General features: G+C 40.1%; 1 protein-coding gene and 1 non-coding gene across 4 annotated transcripts in view; one reads left to right on the top strand and one right to left on the bottom strand.

Moving 5' to 3' along the window:
* The window catches only part of ACOT9 (acyl-CoA thioesterase 9), a 30,966-nt gene extending 17,083 nt beyond the window's left edge, over positions 1-13,883 (bottom strand). Inside the window, exons 1-6 of one of the 3 annotated variants that reach the window (XM_081567950.1) lie at positions 13,716-13,883; positions 9,084-9,175; positions 7,907-7,933; positions 6,934-6,979; positions 4,965-5,135; positions 4,683-4,720 (exon numbers count right to left, since the gene is read on the bottom strand). In XM_081567950.1, coding sequence (XP_081424076.1) covers positions 4,683-4,720; positions 4,965-5,135; positions 6,934-6,979; positions 7,907-7,933; positions 9,084-9,175; positions 13,716-13,735 — 394 coding nt within the window. In that variant the 5' untranslated portion in view covers positions 13,736-13,883. Of the gene's footprint in view, positions 1-4,682; positions 4,721-4,964; positions 5,136-5,550; positions 5,596-6,933; positions 6,980-7,906; positions 7,934-9,083; positions 9,176-13,715 lie in introns of all 3 variants that reach the window. The other 2 variants (XM_081567949.1, XM_081567951.1) reach the window with 2 other exon arrangements.
* A 10,906-nt stretch (positions 13,884-24,789) lies between these two features.
* TRNAE-UUC (transfer RNA glutamic acid (anticodon UUC)) lies at positions 24,790-24,862 on the top strand. Its single transcript has one exon. It is a non-coding gene; the product is annotated as a tRNA-Glu (tRNA).
* The last annotated feature ends 411 nt before the right edge of the window (positions 24,863-25,273 follow it).

Below are 25,273 nucleotides of genomic sequence, written 5' to 3'. Positions count from 1 at the left end.
CATCTGACTGTCCATTGAATTTTAGCTCTGATGAGGAAACTGAAGCCAAAGCCCAGGTCTACCAGGTGGCTTATTATCACTCAACCGAGGTATGGTGCCTAAGTCAGAAAAAGACCCCAACACAGGAGTCTGAAAACATCAAACTTCTTCAAAAAAGAGAAATAAAAGACAAGGACTCACCTACCTGTTTTCCTCTTGACTCTTACCAAATCATGAAGCTATTATTTGGCTTAGAGCTCTCCCTCCTTCCCCATAATACCCTCGGCTCCTACACTACCCCGTGGTGATCTGTGTACTTCCCATATTTTAACAAGTATGTACAGGTGCCAAGCATCACTCTATGTACCTTACAAATATCAACTCATTTAAAATTGTAGTGTACTTCTTCAATAGCATCCCTGCCTACCCTATGACTCATTCCAATTTGTATCATCAACCCTCAGGACTGGGTCTGTGCTCAGTATCTGCTGAGTAACAATAAACTCTTCCATTCATGCACCTGCTAAAGGATGTACTGGGAGGGGGATGAGGAGCGAAAAGCAAGAAACTCCATTTGCAAACCTTTATGGTACCCAGAAAGGAAATTGTGAGTGTCTGACCTACGGCACATTAGTGGAAATGAAGACAAGAGAAAAGATCCAAGAGCTAAGAAGAAGGCAGGTTTGACAAGACTTGAATTAACTCAGGTATCTAACTTGCATGAGTGAAGACGATGTACCATTCACTGAGAAAAAGGATATACACAGGAAGAACAGAGTGGACTATTTTCAACACACTGAATTCAGAAAGTCCATGGCAGATGGACTTGAAGATGGCCAAAAGACAGGAGGACAAACTGGTCTGCAACTCACAAGAGCAGGCCAGGAAACGTACCTTATGTAGCTCCCATACTATAGAATTGATGCTTTTGAACTGTGGTGTTGGAGAAGACTCTTGAGAGTCCCTTGGACAGCAAGATCAAACCAGTCAATCCTAAAGGAAATCAACCCTGAATATTCATTGGGAGGACTGATACTGAAGCTCCAATACTTTGGCCACCTGATACAAAGAGACTCCGATGCTGGGAAGGATTGAGGGCGGAAGGAGAAGAGGATGACAGAGCTTCTCTTGTTGTGGAGCACAGGCTCCAGGCGAATAGGCTCCAGTCATTGTGGCACGTGGGCTCAGTAGTTGTGGTGCACGGGTTTAGTTGCTCTGTGGGATGTGGATCTTCCCGGACCAGGGATTGAACCTGTGTCCCCTGCATTGGCAGGCGAATTCTTTACCACTGAGCCACCAGGGAAGCCCCCATTTTTGATTGGCTTCTTTATCTTTTTCTTATTCATTTGTAGTAACCCTTTTATATAGTTTATTATTTTCTTCATTCTTCTTTTGGGTTACTTTTTCTTGCAGACATGTGCTAGGGTTTTTGTTGTTGTTGTTAGTAGTGTCTTTGGTCATATGGGAGTTTTTCAATTTAAAGCAGTCAAATTTAGCAATCCATTTTGAACTAAGAGTATTACCAGGTGCAAGCAGGTTTGGAATTTTTATATTTTCATGGTGAATTTTTCCTGTTCTCATGTTTGTGCCTCTTTATACTGGTTTTTATTTAAGTACATTTTAATGAAATAAATACAGCTAAACAGGAGAGGAGAAGGGGATGACAGAAGATGAGATGGTTGGATGGCATCACCAACTCAATGGGCATGAGTTTGAACAAACTCTGAGAGACGGTGAAGGACAGAGAAGCCTGGTATCCATGGGGTCAAACACGACTGAGCAACTCAACAGCAATACTGAGAACAACTGAAGCACTGGGATTTGAGATTTATAGAGAAAGTGCATCTCTATCAACAACAAAAAGGGGCAGAAGACAACACCCTGGAGATCAGCAACATTTAAAGGATCAACAGAGAAAGAGGAAGCTACAAAGGAGACTGGGAAGTAGCAGCTTGAGAGGTAGGAGGAAATATCGGCAACGCCCACAGGTGAGTTCAACATTGTCAGGAGCTGCAAAGGGGTCATGTATGCCGAGAAGCACCTGTGAGATCACGCAGTAAGGCAGCAACAGAGTGCTTGGCATGATCAGCTCAATGACACAGAGGAGCAGAAGCCAGAACACAAAGTTAGCTCTCAAGTGAGAGGGAAAGAAAACTGGAGAGTGCTATAAGGGAAGGGGAATTTACCTATTTTTCATTGTAAGACTCAAGAGCCTTGAATATGTTTAGAAACTGAGGGAAAAGTGAAGTTGAGCAAAGGCTTGAGATACAAGGGAGAAAGTGTATGTGATAAAAGGCGAGTTTCTTGAAGAAAGGGATAGAACGGTATTAAATGAACAAGTAAAAGGGACTAGCCGTCTACATGAGGTGATGAAGAAAAACAGAATAGTGGCAGGGGAGTTTGTGTATTTAAGCTAAGCATTAGTCACTCAGTCATGTCCAACTCTTTGTGACCCCCCCGAACTGTAGCCCGCCCGATTCCTCTGTTGATGGAATTCTCCAGGCAAGAATACTGGAGTAGGTAGCCATTCCCTTCTCCAGGGGATCTTCCCAAACCAGGTATCAAACCAGTGTCTCCTTCACTGGCAGGCACTGCAGGCAGATTCTTCATCATCTGAGCCACCAGGGAAGCCCATTTATTTAGGGATACCTAATTAAACCAAAGTCAAGTGAGTGTGTTTGTGTGTGTGAGAGAAAGAGAGAGAGAAAGATCTTTTTTTAAGAGCCAGTAAGAATTTTTAGGGCTTCCCAGGGGGCACTAGTGGTAAAGAACTCGCCTGCAATGCAGGAGACAGAGGAGACACGGGTTCAATTCCTGGGTTCAGAAGATCCCCTGGAGAAGGAAATGGCAACCCACTCCAATATTCTCGCCTGGAGAATTCCATGGACAGAGGAGCCTGGTGGGCTACTGTCCACAGTGTCGCATAGAGTCGGACACAACTGAGCAACTAACATTCACTAACTTATGAATTTTTAAGCAAGTTGATTAATTTTAAGAAAAACGTAGCTAGGTGTAAGCCCAACAATGGATTTACGTCTCTATTTTAAAGATTAATAGAGCCTTTCTTTAAATGCTTTCCCAACAGTTCAGTCCAAAGGCCATTCAATAGGAGCAAGCAGCACAGCCCCAAATCGAGTGCTGAAGCCCAAGTGGGGTCAGGAGGACACGCTGGCCCAGCATGCTGCAGCCAGAGCACGATGAGGAGGGTGACCTGCAGAAGGTGACCTGGTACAGAGCAGCACCCCAGCGAGGTGAGGGGAGCATCCATGAGGATTTTGAGGTGGCAGTCATATGAAACTGGCTATATACAGGGGAACTGATCAAATAAGTAACTATATTCTGGATAATGGAACCAGCTGGAGAAGGGAATTACAAATGTGAAAAGGGAGGAATGAAGAATGAACCTGTGGCTGGATGAGAATTGGGACTATCAGTATGAACCCTGGGTTCCAACAGACAGACAGACAGACAGAGATATAGACAGATGGAAAGAAGGAAAAGAGATAGATAGGCAGGCAGGCATAAATGTAAATGAACATGTATGTGCATATATTCCCCAGCTCACATACTAAAAGGGCATTGGAATAGTGATACCCCAGCAACGATGACCACTCCAGCACCCAGATCTTGGTTTCTCCATTAAAAAGATCCAGGGCTCCTCAGAGATTTGGCTGATTCCAGGACTGGAGAACAAAAAGTAGAAATGAGCCTAGAAGATCTTGTGCCAAAAAGTGAGGAAGTGCTCCAAGAAAGAAAAAAACAAAAAAAACCCACAGAAGTCAGCATGAAGGGACTGAAACAGTCCTGGGACAATTTGAACATCAAAACAGACAATAGAAATACATTCTAATCCATTCAGTAACATAGGAATCCCTGAGTCCCTATTGAGTTTAAAATAATTGATAGAAGTCTGACAAGGAATGGGATTTTCACAAGTCCCAACAAGGTACTTATTAAATAAAAAAGGGAAAAGAGTAAGTTTACAGCAAAGAAACCTGGCAGACACCACCTTCACCAAGGAATCAAAGATAACTAACATCACAGGAACAGGACAAATTAGAATTATGCACTACCTGCTAAGATGCAACACAAACACAGCATCCCTTCTGTGTCACTCCAGTCGAAGATGCATGTCCCAAATCTAATCTTGGGGAAGCATCAAACAAAACCAAATTAAAAGAAATTCCACAAAATAACTGGCGCATAACCTTCAAGAGTATCAAGGTCATGAAAGTCAGGGAAAGACTGACAAACTATCTGTGACACAACAACTAAATGCAACATGTGATTCAGAAGTGGATCCTCCTGCTATAAAGGACCTCTAGCCAAAGTTGAATGGGGTCTGAGGATTAGACTGTCTAAACATCAATGTTAATTTCTTGATTTTGAGGGTTACCTTGTAGTTATGAAGGAGAATGTTCTTGTTTGTAGGAAACACATGTGAAAATATTTGGGGGTGATGTGTATCGTGTTATCAACATACTCTCACATGATTCAGGGAAGAACAACTTCTTGTTCTCTGCCATTTTTTGGTAAATTTAATTAAATAATTATGACAATTCAGAATTAGTAGATGCTATTCTTTTTCTGCTCTTTTAGAATATCTTCATTTGCGCAAGTTAAAGAATAAAAAGACCCTTTCCAGCCAGAGGCATCACTGTATTGATGTAAGTCCCTATTCAAAAATATTAAAATATCAGTACCTCCTAGGCTGTCAAGATCCTCAAGAATCCTGCCAAACCTGTGAAATAAAGAAAACTGTGATGAAATTAAAATCATGATGATCACCCTTTAAAAAAAAATAACACATCATGGGGTGATAAATATCTACTAAAATTTATTATGGTGATGGTTGTACAATTCTCTGAATATATTAAAAACCAAAGAATCACACATTTTAAATAAGTGAACAGATCTCAAAGTTATAACAAAGAAAGGAAATAAAATAAAAACAAATGGCACAAGCAAAAATAGTGCCGTGTTACCTTACGGTGTTTTGAACAGTCAAATATTTCTCTCGTAATTCAGGCTGACTGCCCAAAGGCAAGAGAACTTCAATGTAACTGTCTTTCATGGTCCTAGGAGGCAGTCCTTTTTGTGACTTAGCCAGGAAACTATGAAGTAGTTTTCTTTCCTCCATTGCTTTCACATGGTCTCTGAGAAAAAAGGATACAAGCTCCATGAAACACAGGAACCTGCTCCCCCACAACTTCAGTGCTATACAGGCCAGTCAGACACCATGAAAGGAGGAAAGAGCAGGTCTGGACCTACCTCATCTCCTTTTCCTTCCCTCCCTTCCCACCTGCCACTTGGTGAAATTAAAAATTTCTTTTAAAATTTCTCAGCCTAGTAGATAAGAAAAATACACTTATAAGTGATACAGATATATCCAAATGAACGACACATTCACCCTCATCAAAAAGTGTATTCAAAGAATAGAATCTTGGAAACCAAACTAAAAATACAGAAATGGACATAATAAAAAAAATATATATATATATATATATTAATATATATGTAAATGTGCTAAAGAACAACATGGCCACTGAACTCCATATTCCCATTTCTCACCTGGATAAGTCTCGTTTTTTCTGTGCCCCAGCTCTCTCTCTCTGCCTTCAATTTCAGGAAAGAGAGATAGAGGAGGAAAAATGGAGTATATCCAAAAGAAGTTTGGAAGGCAGACCAAAAGATAAAGAGGAAGATAATATGAAAAGGAGACAGAAAGGGAAGAAAAAGAAGAGACAATTAAGGTGGAAGAGAAGAGACACAAGGGGATAGGGAACTAAAATGTTCACAGTATCATTCATTAAGCTGTCTTTCTAAGCTTACTTATGAAGTATAATTGCCAGAAAAGTGGAGCCTACAAATGGAACCAGGTAAATCCAGAATATGGAACATTCAACAAGACAAATGGCTTGGCCTCTTTAAAGTTAAACTCGTAGGGATAAAAAAGGAGGCAGGGGTAATTATTATTCTACATTAGGGGAGACAAGAGAGTCATAAGCATGCAATTGTTTACTGGATCTTGATTTTTATTAAAAGTTATAAAAAAAATATGTGGGGAACAATGGAGGAATGCTGAATATGGATAAATAATATACTATTAGGGAACTACTGTCAATTTCACCACATGAGAGAACATCTTACTTACTGGAGATTTACAACTGCTTATTTTGTTACATAGGAAAATATATTTATTTATTAGAGATGTACTGGAGCTGAAGTGTCATGAACCTATATAGCCAGTATATGTAAATTGGTAAATTGGGAAAAATGTTCCTAAGTACCCAATTCAGATGGTGGGAACAAAAGGTATTCATTTTTTCCACTTTTCAGTAAATTGAAATTTTTCATACAATGAGATAAAAAGAAGTCATTAGGCAATTTTTATACCAACAATAGATTATTATTATTGTGCTTTCTCTTTATCTCATTTTAGCCTCAAAATTCTGTGCACCAAGAGGGATACTACCCTATTTTACAACAAGGAAATACTGAGAGATAAAGACTGTATGGGAGATCTGGTTAATTGTGAACTCATAAGAAGCAATGAAGAAGTCATGATGCATGAAACAAATGAACCAGGAAACTTGGGTTCAAGTTCCAAACCCCAGTACGCAATCGTTCAGTGTCTGAGTTTCAGTCTCATCATGTGCAAAAAAGGAACAGAAACATATGTCATAAGCATGTCCTAAGTTTCACTGACAATCAGTGAGGTAATATACCTGAACGCGCTTTGAAAAATGTAGAGTACATGTAAATTACATGATTTTATGACAACAAATCATCAACTGATGAGTATGTTGGAATGTTGATCTTCTCCCCCAAGTGAAAAAAACCTCTCAATTCATTTCTTAACAATGGGTTTCCCCCATTCCTACAATGCGAGCATCAACTGAGCCTGGCATACCACTCCAGGGATAGAAGAATGAATGAACACAGAGTGCATACCTCCAGTTTGTGGATGCTCCTACTATCTCCCGCAACTTATCTCGAACTGAAACAAAAATAAAGAGGTCATTCCATGAAACTAAGAATGTGAGAACTGGATTACGGCCATGAGCTCCAGAACTCCAAAAAGTGAGTCATGCATTCAAAATCTTCAAAGAGCCATGAATTTCCATTTAATGCCATAAACAAACAGCTCAGGGAAGGGATCAGGCCTCTGCATCCCCAAAACTTGAAACAATTACTGTTTCCTCAGTGCTGCTGCTGCTGCTAAGTCACTTTAGTCGTGTCTGACTCTGTGCAACCCTATGGACAGCAGCCCACCAGGCTCCTCTGTCCATGGGATTATCTAGGCAAGAATACTGGAGTGGGTTGCCATTTCCTTCTCCTTCCTTAGTGCAGAAAAGAATATCTTGTGTCAATCACTGGGATTTATTGGGCTGGCCAAAAAGTTCAGGTTTTCCATAAGATGATATGGAAAAACCCAAACTTTTTTCCTTATAAATAAGCAGAAAAGGGTAACTACGATTATTCATCAGATGAGGCTGTGTATCAGCGTCAGTAGGAGTCCCTTTATGATGAAGACATTATGAACAGAATCCCAGCCTATCTTCTCATAGGCAGTGGGACTAATATCAAAATTTGAGTCTCACTCTAATTGATTTCTCATACATTTATATTACCCTAAATGTTAGAAAAGTTGAGGCAAGGAAAATGAAGCAAAAAAGGAAAGGTAGGCATCACCGACTCGATGGACATGGGTTTGGGTAGACTCCGGGAGTTGGTGATGGACAGGGAGGCCTGGCGTGCTGCGATTCATGGGGTCACAAAGAGTCGGACACGACTGAGCGACTGAACTGAAAGAAAGCAATTTAAGTTTAGTTAATGCCCATTGCCCCAAACTGCAAGAATAAATTAGTGCAAAAAAAATTTAAGCACTTAAAAAAAGAGTTGATACCAATTACCACACACACACCATGATTCACATGTACAGGTGAACATGCTATAAGGATAAAGGGGAAATAAATTAGATTAAACAGTAGTTAGTCAACATTAAAAAATAAATCTATAGGATTTTAAATAATGTTTTGAGTTCATGCATTGTTATCTAGCATTTTAAAATATACATTCTGGTTACAGAAAATTACCTACAGCAATCCTTGTTCCTTCAAAAACTAAGTTGATCAAAACCAAATATGGTTAGATGAACATGCATTTTACTTTTCATGAAAAAGTGGTTGATTTTTCTATCAAACAACTGTTATAGCAAATTCCTTGGTGGTCTAGTGGTTAGAACTTTGACTTTCACTGCTGGGGCCTGAGTTCAATCTCTGGTCAGGGGACTAAGATCCCGCAAGCCACACAGTGCGGCCAAAAAAACCCAACTGTTATATACCATAAATTAGCTCCAAACTCTAATTACAATTAAACCATAGAGTACTGTGCCAAAAATATCCATTAGTAAATTAGTCTTATTTCTGACTTTTTTTTCCTCCCAAGTCCTTTAAATAAAATAATGGACAGAAAGTATCCCAAATAGTACACAGATTACTGATGCTCAGTGATAAAAAATGATTAATATTAGTTTATAATGAGTTTAAGAAGAGAGGCAGGTGCTGAGGGCCAAGAAAACAAAGCAAATTTTAAATTCTGTATATATATATATACATATATATATTTGGATCCTTTAAAAAAGCCATAATTTTCATTATAATGAATATTCCTACACTGACACAGACATCCATAGTTTGCATATTGTATTAGTAACTGAAACTAACTTCGATTAACCATAGATTAACAGGATACCTCTAACAAAACTACAGACTAGGAGTCTTTAGTTGGTACAACTGAAGGGCCTGTCTCTTGCTCATGAATTACATCTTTTTTCCATGCCTTCTCCTTCAGTACCTACACAGAGGATATAAAAATCATTTAACTAAAAGCTCAGTCCCTAAGGCTTGCAGGAACCAAAGGTCAAGTTCTGAATATGATTTCTACCCAAAGCTATCCTGGTCATTTTATAAATGAGAAGCTTAAGAAAAAGCAACCTTTACTATGCCTCATTTGCCCTTACTGTCTATGTACATGCCTCTCAAATAAAACAGGTTTTTTTTTTCCCTATACGGGCCTAAAAGGTAAGTATTCATGCTTGCCTTCACGGATGTGGAAGACATTCTCCGGGTTCTGTGGTTCTTGTGTCAGTCCTCTGCTGGGAGCAAGCAGCCCCTTGCTCAGGGTACAAAGCCTATAAAACAAGAAGAAACACACTTAGAGAAGGTTCCATGGCTTCTTTCCTCGCAATCCCAAAAACCTGTGCCTCCTCTGGAGCACTTTGCCATTGCACACTCTTAGTAAATACTGTCTTTACAGTGTCTGCCTTTGTTTCTCAAGTGTATGTATATTTGCTTATGGGGCTACACCATAAACCATCTCTCCAATGAGAGTAAATTAGGTTAACAATCTACAAAATAAATAAATAAAAGATATCGAACAGGTTTCATGGTTCTAACTTATCAGCTTCAGAAGCCCAGAACCTATTTGGTAAACAGCTGAGTAAACGAAGAATATTTATTTTGTTATTGTCATACCATACTTCCTCAATAAGTAAACTAAACCCAATTAAAAGTCAATCAACTTTGAAAACAGAATTAACCCTTTCCAGGGTTACTCAAAGAGAGTATTTATTGTACTTAGGCAGAAATTTCCTACTCCCTAATGGAATAAAATCCAAGATATTCACCCAAATATGCTTAACCTGTTCCCCCCAAACAAGCTGTTTAACTTGATTTTGGGTAGTACATAAGTTTTGACTCCTAACCACACACTCTGCTATCAGAGATAACACATACATAGTATCAGGGACTGACAGACTGATCTGTTGAGAGCCCAGTGGACTAAGGCAAGGCATTGAAAACGTCAAGAACCCCAGATATTGTTATTCATTCCAGCTCAAGTGACTAGTAAATTCTTACTACCTAATGCCAGGTTCAGTAATAACTAACTTCTTTTCTTTAGAGTCCAAATTTACTATGGATTTCTCTTCTGAATTACAGCATTCACAAAGGGTCTCTGACTAAAAATATCTGGTAAAATCTCCATGTAGTTTTCAGCATGTGCTACTAGAACAAATCCTGGTCCTTTCACCAAGTCAACTACTCTAACTGCAAATACAAAAAGGAGCACATGCTCAGTGGCTAAATTAACTCCTTAGCTAGCCAGACATCACACTGTCTTTGATATGCTCCCCGCGCATCCACTAAGACCAGAATGCTTCCTAAAGGGTTCGGGTTTTGGTTTTGTGTTTATTCTCCAATCACACAGCTAACAAGACTCTATCTTACACAGTTTTGGTTTATCTTTTCCCAATAAATTTTCCATTTCTGTATTTTTATATGTGGATTAACATTTCAATCTTCTTATTCTTGACCTTCTAATTTGCATTTTCTCAGAACATGAGCTGAACTTTTTCACTATTTCACTTTTTGTATATTCTGTAGGTTCAAACCCCTCACTTAAGGAAATAGAGCATGTGGTCTTTCGTTCTGCCATCTCAGAAACTACTATTCTGCAACTGAATATATTGGGTTTTAAAAAGCACACTGGAAAAAGCTAAAAATCTTCCATTGTCACTATTAGCTGGAAGAGCAAAAAATCATGCCCTCAATACATTAACTCGGAGAAGGCAATGGCACCCCACTCCAGTACTCTTGCCTGGAAAATCCCATGGAAGGAGGAGCCTAGTAGGCTGCAGTCTATGGGGTCGCTAGGGGTCGGACACGACTGAGCGGCTTCACTTTCACTTTTCACTTTCATGCACTGGAGAAGGAAATGGCAGCCCACTCCAGTATTCTTGCCTGGAGAATCCCAGGGACGGAGGAGCCCGGTGGGCTGCCGTCTATGGGGTCGCACAGAGTCGGACACGACTGAAGCAACTTAGCAGCAGCAGTAGCAGCAATACATTAACTGGGAATAATAATAGATGCAGTAGATGATCGCAATATAAGAAATGAGATCTGACTCTTGAGTGGGTAAATACTTCAAATACTAACAGGAGCTATACAACTCATCTCACGTATTTGGGTAAATACACATTTATACAAGCATTCTGTCTTGTTCCTTAAGAAGCAGCATTTTCTGCAGACTGAGGAAAACCATCTCATTCTGCCTGAGTGAAGAGTGGTATAGTATACAGAGGTTAAGAGCCTGACCATGCTGCTTGTTAGCTGAGTGACCTTGAGCAAGTTACCTAACCTCTCTGAGCTTCAGTCTCCTCATATGTAAAATAGAGAAGTTAACACATGTTAACCTGTGAGGGGCATGCCTAGTACATTGACAAGTCCTCAAAAAAACATGAGCTATTCCAGAAAGGCATGCTTCTTCAAAGTATCCCCTAAAAGTCAAAAATAACCAGAAGTTTGGGAATAAGCCAGGCACTATAATAGACCATCTCTGAATAGAGTATCAAATGGAGATAGTAAAGAAAGGAGTTGATAAATACAGAGAAACACCTGGGTCAAATTATTTGGAAAACTGTGGTCCTGGTCCTGCAGCCCTGCTCTTTGCATACTGCCATAAAAAATGTGGAAATACATCCCTGTAGCACAACAAAGGCCTAATGTGAATATTCTTTTAAAAAATCATTGATTATACTAATCATGTATCGGTATAACAAATTTCTATACTCCTGTGAATATTCAGTGTATTGTAACTTTTCACTACAATTTCATCTTGCCCCTACTGATAATCTGATGAAACCTGTGGGCCCCTCATGCCTAGTACCTGGGATGGGGGGATATATTTTATTGATACACACAATTGTATATATTATTACAGATGGTTCACAGACCACTCCCTTTTGACACCCCCACAGGCCCCTAGACTTAAAATATTGTGATTCAGATCAACCTCCTGGAAAAACTAAGGCCCAAAGGAATTAGATGACTTTTCCCCTGCCAGTCAACTAGCACACTGTATAGAGCCAAGTTCTTCTGATCCCTCCTCACCCCCACACACACACCACACATGTAGGGAAGCTGCTCTTTTCATAACCCCGGGCTACTTCTCTTTATTTATGAGACACTGAGATGGGGGGGTGGGGGTGGAATGCTTCAACCACTGCCTAACCCCTCAGTTACTGGTTTATTCCCCAATAAGCCCTCTGGAGTCTTAACTACAGCAAAACCTCTAGGCCTTTAGAAGAAACTGTCAAGAGGCCTCTAGAAGAGTCAGGCCCTAGGACTCCGTTACTGAATCTTCCCAATGAAAGGAAACTAAGGAACCCAACCTGTCCATGGCGACTGAAGGGAGTCACCAAAGTCACATGCAGGTGTGAACAGAAGTCTTAGCTGTTCTGGGTTCCAAGCTTAGGATGGGTGTCTGGGCAGAGTTTTCAGTACAAAACCAGACAATGACACTCACAGGCCCTCCACTTAGGAAAAACGCCTCAGTTTAGAGACTAAACAAATATAAGTGACTCTTCGACTAGTAAGGGGAAAAAAAGAAACTACAAAAACCGCCCACCAGTCAAATAACCTAAACATGCCAGACAGTCTGTATTCATTTATGTACCCTCACTAGACACTAACAGAGTACCTGCTTGAGGTTCTACAAGAATCAGAAGAAAGGAATGGCAGGTATACAAGGAGCTCACGGCAAAAAAAAAAGAGGACTTCTGAATGGGGGAAAGGAGAAATCAAGGAAGGTTTCCTAGGAGAAGGCACATGGACAAAACCCTGGAGATTGTACAAGGCCTGTCACATCATGTCAATACAAGCTAAAGGCAACTGTAGTTCTTCTCCTAATGACTTTCAACCTGTTTTCAAGCAGAAAAACAAAGTTAATGAGAAAATGAGAGACAGAGAGACGCAAAGAACCTTTTTCAACTGACAGCAGGGTCCACATGGACAATGAGAGAGATTCAGGGCCCCCAAGAGAACGGCTGGGGATCACTGTCACTCAGAACCACTGTGGGCCACACCACGGGGGCTGGTACACCTGTAGCAGGATGAATTCAGAAGCTGCAACAAGTGTCGGCCCCCTGGGACACAACCAAGCAGAAAGATTGTGGAACAGCTGGAGTGCTCCGGTGCAGTGGGTTGGGGGAGAGACAGACATGCCCTGGAGCCTAAAGCCTTAAACCGTCACTGGACAAGCTGGGAGGATGACTTACACAAAAAGGCATCCTCCTTGTCCAAGTGGCCCAATCAAAGCCACTCCCCCACCTGGCCTTAGGGTCTTGCTGCTCAGTAAAAGTAAAGTTCAATCAGCACCAGGGGACCTAGTCACACAGTTCTGAGGTCCTGATAGGCCGGAAGGTACCCTTCAATCTCTACCCACATTACAACACACTCAAGTCAGAGTCCAAGTCTGTCAAGCACTTAACCTTAAACATGCTCTGCAAAGAAGCGTAGAGGGCTATAAAAGTAATGTGCACTCCTAAACTCTAACCTTCCGACAAGAGGCTAACTCCACACTACATCCCAGATGAGCAAAGAGAAAGGAATGTCAGGGAACGCCCAACTTCCTCCCTTCAAGTGTCGCTTCACTTTTATCATCAAACTCCGGGCAGAAGACGCGCAGGTGGGGGGTGCGGTGCCCCACCCGAGGCCGGCGGGGTCACGGTACGTTAGTGCCCTTCCCTACCCCGACCCTATTTTCTGCCCATAAGCCCCCGGCCTTAGTTCCGCCTGCTGCGGCCTGCTCCTTCCGCCCGGGCCCGCTAGGAGCGCCGAGGGAGAGAGTGGGCGCCCCTGGGTCGGAGCCCCGCCAGGCTCCCGGCTACCTACCGCAGCGCCGCTCGCCTCATCGCGCTTGGCCGCCGCTGCACGCGTGACTACAGAGCCGGGCCCCACGCACCGGTCGGTGGAGAGAAATTGAAGCAATGGAAAGCGCGAAGACAGAGAGAGCGCTCGGGCGCCAGACCCGACCTCACCCGGACCGCACCCTTGTACCACAGCCGCGGAAGGGGGCTGGGGGCGGGGCTACGCAGTGCGGGAGCGAAGTCTCGCTGTCCACGGACGGGGCCTCGTTTCCCGGGGGCGGGGCCACGCTGCGCCTGCAGCCCCACTCATTGGCGAGAAGCTGGAATCCGTCTCCCTCCAGGTTTCCGGTCAATTAGCAGCGCCGGGAGTGTTGCTAACTACGACACTGGCCTATCACATCTACTGTGGATAAAATGCACCCGGCGGCACCGGAGTGTGACGCCGAGGCTAGGTTCAGCCGCGTCCTTGGAGCTTGTCTCCGTTATCCCCTCCGGGCCCCACCCTCTGGAGATGCTGATTTAGTCAGAGGTAAAGTTGGACACGACTTGGCGACTGAACAACAGCATCATCATCCTGGTGCAGTATGTCTAAAGGCGACCCAGGTGATGCTAACGTTAGCAAAGGTTGAGAACTCTGCCCTCCAGGGGAAAAAAAATTGTTCCTTTTCTAATCTCGGTCTGCCCCCTAGCGTTTGGCAGTGGGAGATCTTGGCCCGCCGGGAGAGATACAAGGCCAGAAAGTTAAGACGATGTTACCCTAGTCTGTGATTCTCCATTTCATTCAGTGAATACTTGTACAGCTGTTTGCAGTGTGCAGGACGCTGTAGATTCTGAAGATGCAGCAAACTAGACAAAACTCCCTGCCCTTAGGATGCTTACCTTATAATCATCAAGCAAGTTAGCAAATTGCATCGTTTCAAACGTGATAAAGCAGTCAAAGGAGGAAAGAGAAGAAGGAAATGAGAAGGGATCTTTCCAAAATATATGCACGTCTTGCTTTGTCCTTGAAGATGGTAATTTCCTATAAGGCAGGGTCAATATTGTATGCTTTTTCTGATACCCCATGCTTACTAAAAATTTGTCAGTTTTAATTAAGCTGGCTTTTAAAAAAAATCAGTTTATGAATTACAGATGGACCATGGTATTTGGCTTCCTCTTTCCTCTCCACCTAACTTTACCTGCTTTTATCAGTTCCACATCCAGATGATGGTTAACTCCTGAAATACCACTCTCCTTTTGGCCTGCAGGGATCTCGCCTTTCTTTTTGTTCATATTGTCCATACCTTTCCGGTGATGGTTTTGTTTTGCTTTATGACAGTTCTACTGAAACAGAGCAGGACCCTATAGGGCCTTACCAGGGACTGATTACCCCCACCCTCACCATGTCCCCTGCCTCTCATTTGTAGAAAAACTTTAGCCTCATAGCTCTGCCCCAAGTTCCATGGAGCAAATTTAACTGGAGAAGTGAGAAAATACAGAAGCAAAGGAAAACAGTCAAGCAAGACAAAATAATATTAATTTAGCCATAAAGCAAAGTCAAGGACTTTTAGTTACTCCTCAAGAGCTATTGGGGCTTCCCAGGTGGCACTAGTGATAAAGAATCCGCCTGCAATGCAGGAAACCCAGATTTGATCCCTTGGTTGGGAAGATCCCCTGGAGGAGGGCATGGCAACCCACTCCAGTATTCTTGCCTAGAGAATCCCATGGACAGAGGAGCCTGCCAGGCTACCGTCCATGGGGTCACAGAGAGTCAGACACAACTGAAACAACTTAGCACATAACACAAGAGTGACAGATAAAATCCTGAGCCATATCCTTGATTTTTTTTTTTGCAGATACTAAAACCCCCACCTGAATGTTGATTACAAGCACTTAGACCCCAGATCAGTTGGAACCAGAAGGCTGACGATGGTTAACTCCCAAAGTACCACCATTACCTCACTGCCAACCAATCAGAAGAATGTTCACACACTGATCAGGCACCTACAATGTCACCTATAATATGGCCTTTAAAGACCACTTTGGGCACCTTGCAATAAACACTATACTTCCCTTCACCACAACCCGATATCAGTAGATTGGCTTTACCAGGAGTCAGGTGAGCAGACCCAGGTTTGGTTTGGTAACAATACTTCTTTGTACTCTACCATACCTAACATGGTGCAATAAATATTTTATAAAATTACACTTTCTTGTTGGTTTTTACTTGAACTTTTGGTTGAGGCAATAGTAAGTTCAGGGAGAAAAATTAAGTGCAAGAGAATTTTTTAGGTTACATAGATTGGAGAAGGAAATGGCAACCCACTCCAGTATTCTTGCCTGGAGAGTCCCAGGGACGGCAGAGCCTGGTGGGCTGCCGTCTATGGGGTCGCTCAGAGTCAGACACGACTGAAGCGACTTAGCAGCAGCAGCAGCAGCAGATGATATAATGATAGGTAGGCATAGCTTATAATTTTGTGCAATCAAGTCACTTTCTAGCCAGACACATTCTCATCAGCCTGTAATCAGTGTATTGTTGTTTAATCATTCAGTCGTGTCTGACTCTTTGCAACCCCATGGACTGCAGCCCGCCAGACTTCTCTGTTCATGAGATTTCCCAGCAAGAATTCTGGAGTGGATTGCCATTTCCTTCTCCAGGGGATCTTCCTGACCCAGGGATCAAACCCAAGTCTCCTGCATTAGCAAATGGATTTTTTACCACTGAGCCATCGGTGGTTCAGTGTATAAATAGTGTCATTTTGGGCTGGAACAGCTAGACCCAGTGACTTGATGCCATGAAGATGCTTTTTCTCCATCACTTATCTTTGCTTTACTTTGTGCACAGTTTTCATTCTTTTTTCCCTATATAATGCCGTCCTCCATATGGTCAAAGCAGCTCCTGAATTTTACATTTTACAATCACAGCCACATCCACATGCTTGGAGACTGACCCCAAAAATCTGTAGCTCAAGTACAAAAAGTCCTGAAAGAGGTAGACCCAGGTGGGATCAGGTACACACCCCTAGGCTGGTCAACTGTGGCAGCAGGGCAAGATCACGTGACTGGCTCATTTGACTTACAACCTCCTCACCCAGGCCCCTGGACACGTCACAGTCTACTCATATGGCTATCTTCATAAGTAGCCATTCAAATGGGGATATGGAGCTCTCCTTAGAAAAGGAGTACAGAGCAATCAACCCCATAGATATCTCACCGTAGATATTATTTAAAGAACAAAAAAATCATCTCATCATCGCTTAGCCCACTTCCCTTAGTTCTAACCTCAGGGAACCCCTGTTAAAACCCAGTCAGTCCAGCATTCATCCACATGTCTACAATTCTCTCAATTGGCAGCCTGTGTAAAATTCTTAAAACAGCTCAGCAACCCTGATATCTGTGTGTGTGTGGCGGGGGGTTGTACATTTGGTATATGCCATATCAGATTGTGGGTAGCAGGGATAGAAGGGAAAGTGGTCACAAAACCAAGCCAGGAAACAGGCAACAGTTGTATAGTGGTGAGAATCACTGAAGTAACAGATGTTCTACCCCACATTTTTGTTTCCTGTTATTCTCCACCTAGGCTTCCCAAGTAGCGCAGCAGTAAAGAACCCATCTGCCAAGCAGGAGATGCAGGTTCGATCCCTGGGTTGGGAAGATCCCTTGAAGGAGGAAATGACCACCCACTCCAGTATTCTTGCCTGGGAAGTCCCATGGACAGAGGAGTCTGGCGGGCTACAGTTCATGGGGTCACAAAGAGTTGCACACAACTGAGCAACTGAACAGCAGCAGCAGCAGCTCCAACAGAAGTAAAACCCAGGCTAGGCAATTTCAAAACAGTGGTAGTTTTTATCACTTTTCTTACCTTTCCTGAGCTCCACTTTTACTACTGTTCATCAAATCCAAGTGTTGAAAGGTTTATGTCTTCAGCAATGCTCTTTTCTCTCTAACAGTATCCTCTTGCTTAAAAATGGCAAACATGTAAAACATGGCATACTATTAGTGACATGGGATCAGAGGGTCTCTTTAGGCTGGGACATCTTCATTTCAGAGTGTCATCTTCAATAAAGATGTTTTTCAATAAAATATAACTTAAAAGGTAAAATTACAACGGGCATCTCTCCTACCCATACCTAATCTATCATTTTTCACCTTGTCATGCCCACCCTCCCACCCACTTCACCCACTTTCTCCAACAAAGTCAGTTCTCTTCCATTCATTTCTCCCTCTGCATCTTATTTATCTCCATTCTCTTTCATACCAACTTTCCATCATTTTTTCATATCACCTCAACTGCTACCATTCCAGCTGGGAAATAGAGCCTCCCTTCAGACCCCGAGGCAGTCCATTCAACTGGGCCAGTGAAGTTGGCCAACCCTGCCATTCCTCAGCCCAAGGAAAATCAACAAGTACCTCCGATACAATTACAGCTGCACCAGATGCATAACATAGAGGGAACAAAGCTGTAAACATACTGCACTATCACTGCAAAAGTTCATGCTTCAGAGTTTCAAAACTGCAATGAGGATTTGTATATTTTAGAGATACTAAAAATCATGCTGTTTGAATTTACACATTTTTTCCAGTATAAATGTGTATCTTGTGCTATTTGGAGATGGGGCCACACAAACACAGGATGGTGCCATTAGTATTAGCTGACTTTATCTTCAGAAACAGTGACATTATTCTAGCAGTTTATCTTTATGTGTGATCTTTATGGGATTGTTAGCCTGCTTTGGTCTGTTTATATAAGTAACTCATTAGCACATTGCACAGGTCACCACATATGGCTTGCGTTTGGCCTCATCTGTGGAGATGCAAAAACCATGCCTGGAGAGAGCAAAGATCCCTATTTTACTTCTAAAAAGGCTCTTCAATGGGGCCATTTCTTCCTTGACTCCAGTTCCTACTATAACCCACAATTACTCACTCCCTGTGTATTGTTCAGGCTCCTCCATCTCCCTCACCCTGTCCCTAGCAGTTCCTGTAAAAATTCCCTAAGGAGATAAATATATATTTCTGAGGAGGTATAGGTATAGATCAAGACGTAGATATAGATACATAGATACTGTCAAATATAGCACATATAGGGACTTCCCTGGTGGTCCTGTGGCTAAGACTCCATGCTCGCAATGCAGGGGGACCAGGTTCCAACCTCAGTCAGGGAACTAGATCCTGCAAGCCGCAATTAAGAGTTCACATGCCACAAGGAAGATTGAAGATCCTGCATGCTGCAGCTAAGACCTGGTGCAGCCAAATAAATAAATGTTAAAAAAAAATAGCACAACTAAAACCACCAAATTGATAAAACAGTATTTAATAAGACTTTGCTGTGCATATAAAAACAGTTCTCAAACTGGGAGCTTCCAAATTCAAAGACTGATATGAAGCTCATGGGAAAGTGAAAAAGAGAAAGTTATTAACATTTATGATCACTGGTTATTACACTGGGGTTATAGATGGTAGTGACTGCTTAGAAGTGATTATTTCATACCACTTTTAGGAAGGTGACTTTAGTTTTGTTACAATGGTCAGAGGCATTTATAAGAAATAATCTAAGTTAAGTTGCACTTATGTTCATGAAAAAAAGCTAGACTCAGTTTTGCTTCCATGGCTTCTATGGTTTTGTCTGCTCAGGGAATCCTCAAGTCTAGTCTCCATTTTGTATTTATGTTTAGGAATTCCCCCCTTTTTGGTCCTTATCTCAGCAAGTTAAGAGTGTGACCAACTAGTTTAGCACTGCTCTTAGTGACCACTGTTGATGCAGCCAGGCTGAAGCATCACACATTCATTGTTTGCAATAGCTGAGTCATCAGGACAGAGTCACGTAGTTGCTGTTACCAACAGCTGCATCATCACAGACCTGGGAAGTCAGGTCACTGAGTTCTTCAAGTTGTCTAATCCTGATGGATATCATTTGGTGTATGAGAGGCTGCCAAAGGCATTTAAAACCCATAACAGCCAAGAATTTTTCAAATTCTCCAGGGCAGAGATTCCCAGGAGCTAAGATTTAACCAACTAAATTCAAATGGGTTGTAACCAACTTCAACCTTTAGCTTTCTGAGTCAATCTATATATCTAAAATTTTTTTACATAGGCACAACATGATGTATTAGCAATCATATATCCTCATGATTACTTAGGATGGGATGAACATGAGGGTATTTTGTATTTTAGCTCAGGAGGTGGTGCTGTAGGTACACTTCCACCTAAGTTAGGCCCCTATAGGATGTGAGCAATAAGGTAGTTTACTAAGAGGCATTTCTATGGAAATAAAAGAAAAAGAAGGGTTACTAGTTCAAGCAAATTATAAATTCAGTTTGTTTGGGGAGCAGTCAGTTGAGAACATTTCTAGATTTGAATTTGAAACATCATTAGCAGGTGAAATAAGGATGGCAGTTTCAATTTGGTCAGTTTTCCTGGTTTGCAGAATGTATTTGATGTCATCAGGTATTCCATTGAACTTTCTTGAGTGGTCTATACAGCAACAAGCATGAAGGCTGTCCATACGTGATCTATAGTAATGATTTCCCTGAAGCTTACAAGTAAATAACAAAACCTCAAAGACAATTAACAGGACTAGAATCTGATCATGAACACAACATACTTTTCTATACTTAACTGATAGGAAAAATACCATGATAACCATAGTTTTCTACTGAAACAATTTTTTCCATAGTCATTCCATTTTTATCAAAGATATTTATAGTGAAACTAATTTATTTATAAAATAAGTCATCTTGGGACTTCTCTGGCTGTCCAGTGATTAAGATTCCATACTTCTGTGCTTCCAGGGGGCACATGTTTGATCCCTGGTTGGGGAACTAAGATCCCACATGCTGCATGAGAGGAAAAAAACTTTAAATAAAGTCATCTCATTAAACTTGGATTGATTATTTACATAAATGTAATAAGTAATAGTAATTCATAGAATAGTAATTCTATGCAGATTCTCAAATATGACATTTCAGTCAAAGCCTTGGTAATATCCAAGGGGCTTTACTGGCTCCAAACTCAACTTTGTTGTTGTTTAGTTGCTAAGTTGTGTCCAACTCTTTTGTAACCCCATGGACTTCAGCCCGCCAGGCTCCTCTGTCCCCGGAATTTCCCAGGCAAAAATACTAGAGTGGGTTGCCATTTCCTTCTCCAGGGGATCATCCTGACCCAGGGATTGAACCTGTGTCTCCTGTGTGGCAGGCAGATTCTGTACTACTGAGCCACCTTTGCTTCCTTAAAATTGTCTGGTAATAAGGAATTTCAGATTAGGCCTTTAAAGTCTCTTTAGGCTAAGAAGCCAAGATAAGGACTTGTTTAATTACACCCTGCTACAAGAACAAGTTCTTATTGGCTTTATATAAAGACATAGACTGTCAGAAAAATCAGAGGGTTTTTTTTTTTAAGTATTTATTTATTTGGCTGTGTCGAGTCTTAGTTGCAGCATGTGGGATCTTCATTGGGGCAGACTTGCTCTCTCGTTGTGGTACACAGGCTCCAGAGTGCCCGGGCTCAGTAGCTCTGCAGCATGTGGGATCTTAGTTTCCTAACCAGGGATCGAACCCACATCCCTTGCATTGCAAGGCAGATTCTTTAACCACTAGACCACCAGGGAAGTCCCCAAAATAGGAGTATTTTAATAAGAGTTTCTGAATTGTTGAGGGATTAGGTAAAAAAAAAAAAGACAAAAATGTTTCAATAAGTATACTTTATCAAATTGCTGTCATGTTATGAATAGCTTAAAAGAGAGGAACAAAAGGGGTCTTTTAAATCTGGAAAACAAAACATTAAACAACCAGCAATATTTCAAATGAAGTCATAAAAATTATAATCATCTTAATCAGTTCATTCAGTCTCCTATTTTTAATTTTTGTTTGCTTCATCTTAGGTTAGTAGCTTTATGAATCAATCAGTTTTCCAGTCGAGTCTTAGAAATTCCTATCCAGTGCAGTGTTAGTATCTTAAAGTTATCAGAAACCTGTATTCTAGAGTACTTGTTAATGTCTTTTCCAAGAATCTCTTTGAAGATGAAGCATTTTTGCTGGTAGATGATTATAAATGCTTTCAGAGAGGAATCAAGAGAAAAACAATAACTATGAGTGACAGAAGACTTAAAAACCAGCATGGTTAACAATCTGGTGAGAGGCCACCAAAAAATGAAGCAATTGAGAAGCAAACTATTATTTTATGCATACATTATTATAAAATAATAACTAGAATTTTGATTGATCATATTATACCTAGACATATCAGATTTTTTGGAATTTTATATAATTTCTAGAACACATATTAATAATATATACTATGTAAATATAATCTAAGAAGGACAAACATTAATTTTTATTTGACAATGTTTCCTACAGAAGTTAATATCAAGTAAGCCTAAATAAACTGAGATTTCTCTTTCATAAGGAGAAAGAGCAAATCTTTTGCAATCTTCTAAGGGCCCTCCAGAAAATCCCAAAGTTAGTTTGCGGTCAAAAAGACTTCATTCAGAATTTGATTTGGGGAAGTTTGTTAAAAATGTCAAAAGATTAGAAATAATAGTTCATCAAATACAAGCATAAGCCACTATGAAATAATACTTAGTTATCCATTCACCAAAGTGACAACTGAAAGATTTCAAAGGCAAATATACAAAGTTAGGTAGATGCAAAAAACAAAAAGCAAAACAAACAACAACAACAAAAAAACCTTAGCTTTTAAAACTGAAAAGACTCTGTTTTCCTAATTAATCAAAGATCTGACAAAGACAATTTGGAATATGGGAAATATTTCCCATGACAGAGAATCCTTGTTTCCTAGGCAGGTTACATTAAAGGTAAAGAAAAACTTATCATAATATTTTATTAAAAACAGACCAATAATCTAAGAAATTTTTGTGATTTTAAACTCTGGTGTTTTATTTTAAAAATCCCTGTATAAATCTATTCAATTTAGCTAGCTGTAACCTCACAACATAAAATTTCTTTTCCACAAACCTTTTGCATCTTTCTATATCCATTTAGGTTTTGTCTTCTTCTTTTTCCTTTTTTATTCTGAAAAAAAAAAGTGTATTTTAGACATTACTCTTTATCCTTAACAAAACTACATCCTATATTCCTCACATACTCCTCAAATAAAAATACATCCCACTGTAGATCAACTATACTTCAGTTTTTAAAAATTTCAAGTTCAGGCCTCATAATAAAGATTACTTTGATGTTTCATACTCCTAGAATCAACAAAATTTTCACTATCATATTGATTTCTTCCAATCAATGTGAGAGAGAGCAATGTCAGTTTTCCTTTCTTTGAATCAAAGTGAAAAAATGCATGGGCAGAACAGTTTAACAAATAATGTTCTTGTGCTGTTGGCTGTCAAAGAGTTAGAGGGAAAGATAAAACCAGCCACCAGCTCCTCTTCCCTGCAACACACTAATCCACCAGCTCAAGTAGTTTTGTGTCCTATTCACTTGTGCAGTAATTATTGCTTGTATCCATGCCATGCAAAAGCGGTCTATTATTTTCAGGATGTAGAACACATCTCTACATCCTTAGCAAGGAAATGGAAGAGCCAGTCTCATAGTGAATGAGTAATTTGGCACTTGGAAGGGATCTATATACTTGAGTTTAGACAATGAATTTAATTTCCTTATGCCAGATATTCAGGGCTTTATGGACAATGGATAGAAGCTGTGTTGACAGAATTAAAGGCTATGTGACTGTGACAAAATTAAGAATACTCAATTCTACTGTGTTTTGGAATTTGAAGAGAGAAGAAAAGCATGTAGAAAAAATATGCAAACACTTACTGAAAACTGTTTGCTCTTTTTTTTATTCAAATATTTTATGGAGTTGTTTTTTATGAGGAAATGGAATAAACCTGTACTGATTTCTTAAATCTGATTTTCTTCCCTTACTTTGTATACAAAGTTGTTTTCCTTCATTCTTCATTGTTTGTAGTAGCTCTAATTTTACACATTGTTTATAAATTTTAACTATGAGTAATCTTTAACTTCCCAGGAAAAATTAGGAAGCAAGCAGTAGTGAGCTATTTATCACATATTTAGCACCTCATAGTAAAATAGCAAATTTATAAAAACATAATTTTGTAAATTTGTATTTTTAGAAATATGCTTTTCATAGTACAATTTTATTGTGGTTTTAATGTGACAAAAGACATATTTATTAATAGACTCAAATATCCTTTGTCTCTGTAAAAATTAAGAAAAGTAAATAAATTTAAATTTATGTTCAGTGATCAATGTCTCAGTATACTATCTTATTTGGAAATGAGTTAGATATAAATATTAATTATTTAGCTTAGTATAAACTTTTATCTTATTTACATTTATTTAAATTACTTGTTTTTAACAATTGTGCTTAGATTAGACATCAAACAGCTAGCCATCATCTTTAGTTATTTTGTAGCATAAAGATAGCATGAGCTTATTTGACAAGTAAACAAAGGTAGAAAAAGTTATATGCTTGCATTACATTTAATAATAACAATTCCAAGGAGAAGGAAGTGGCAGCCCACTCCAGTATTTGTGCCTGGAAAATCCCATGGACAGAGAAGCCTGGCGGTCTATTGTCCATGGGGTCACAAAGAGGCCAACATGACATAGCAACTAAACAACAATATCTGTTAGTTAATTTGGTGGGGGGAAGTTCTTTTGCAATGTACTATGCTTAAAATATCTTACAATTTTATTTGTCAATTATACCTCAGCAAAGCTGAAAAAAAAATTTAAATTTTAAGGGAATTCCCTGGCGATCCAGTGGTTAGGACTTCACATTCTTGTTAGTGAGGGCCCAGGTTTGAACCCTAATCAGGGAACTAAAGTCCCATAAGACCCACAGTACAGCCAAAAAAAAATTTTACCAAATAAAACTTTTAAAATAAATGCAAAAAAATAAATAAATAAAATAACAATTCCAAAAAATATGCTTGTTTTTATTAAACCAACAAACTTAAACTACCTTTATTTCATCAAGTGTTTTTCTGATCATGTGAACTTGAAAACAATTGGGTTAGAGTTTCTATTTCTGAAAAGTTTTAGGAATACTTAATTTATATAAGCACTTATTTCTCTTTAAGCCAACTAAATAGAATTCTTTTAAAAATATCATATATACATGGGAATTCCCTGGTGGTTCAGTGATTAGAACTTGGCACTTTCACTGCCGAGGGTCCAGGTTCAATCCCTGGTCAGGGAACTAAGATCCCATTAGTCACGTGGTACAGCCAAAAAAAAATCATAAATACATAATACACGTACATATATGGATCTACCTAAACAAGTAGACAGATACAGAGATATTATAGTTTTCATTTTTAAATTTTAGCTATGTCTCAAGTATAATAATACGAAATGCAAAAGAATCTGAATCCAAATTGTGTTTCTGGCCAACAGACTAAGTTAAGGTTACCTGTTCAGATGGCCAAAGTTTTTTTTAACTATAGACTATGTGTGTGTGTGTGCGTGCTCATTATAAAAATTCTTTTTAAGAAAAGCTATTTTTGGAGTCAGTTGGTCTCTTAGAAACTTCTGCATACCGATCAAAGAATATTTTCCATTGTCTCTGAGAAGTTTGTAATCCTCTTTTCAAGGGCACCCCTTAAAGTAG

The sequence above is a fragment of the Giraffa tippelskirchi genome, chromosome X (genome assembly GCF_054371585.1).
Source record: "Giraffa tippelskirchi isolate mGirTip1 chromosome X, T2T-mGirTip1v1.2.pri, whole genome shotgun sequence".
NCBI classification, from domain to species: Eukaryota; Metazoa; Chordata; class Mammalia; order Artiodactyla; family Giraffidae; genus Giraffa; species Giraffa tippelskirchi.
The sequence above is the reverse complement of the archived record's forward strand: the minus strand, read 5'-3'. Positions and strand labels throughout refer to the sequence as shown.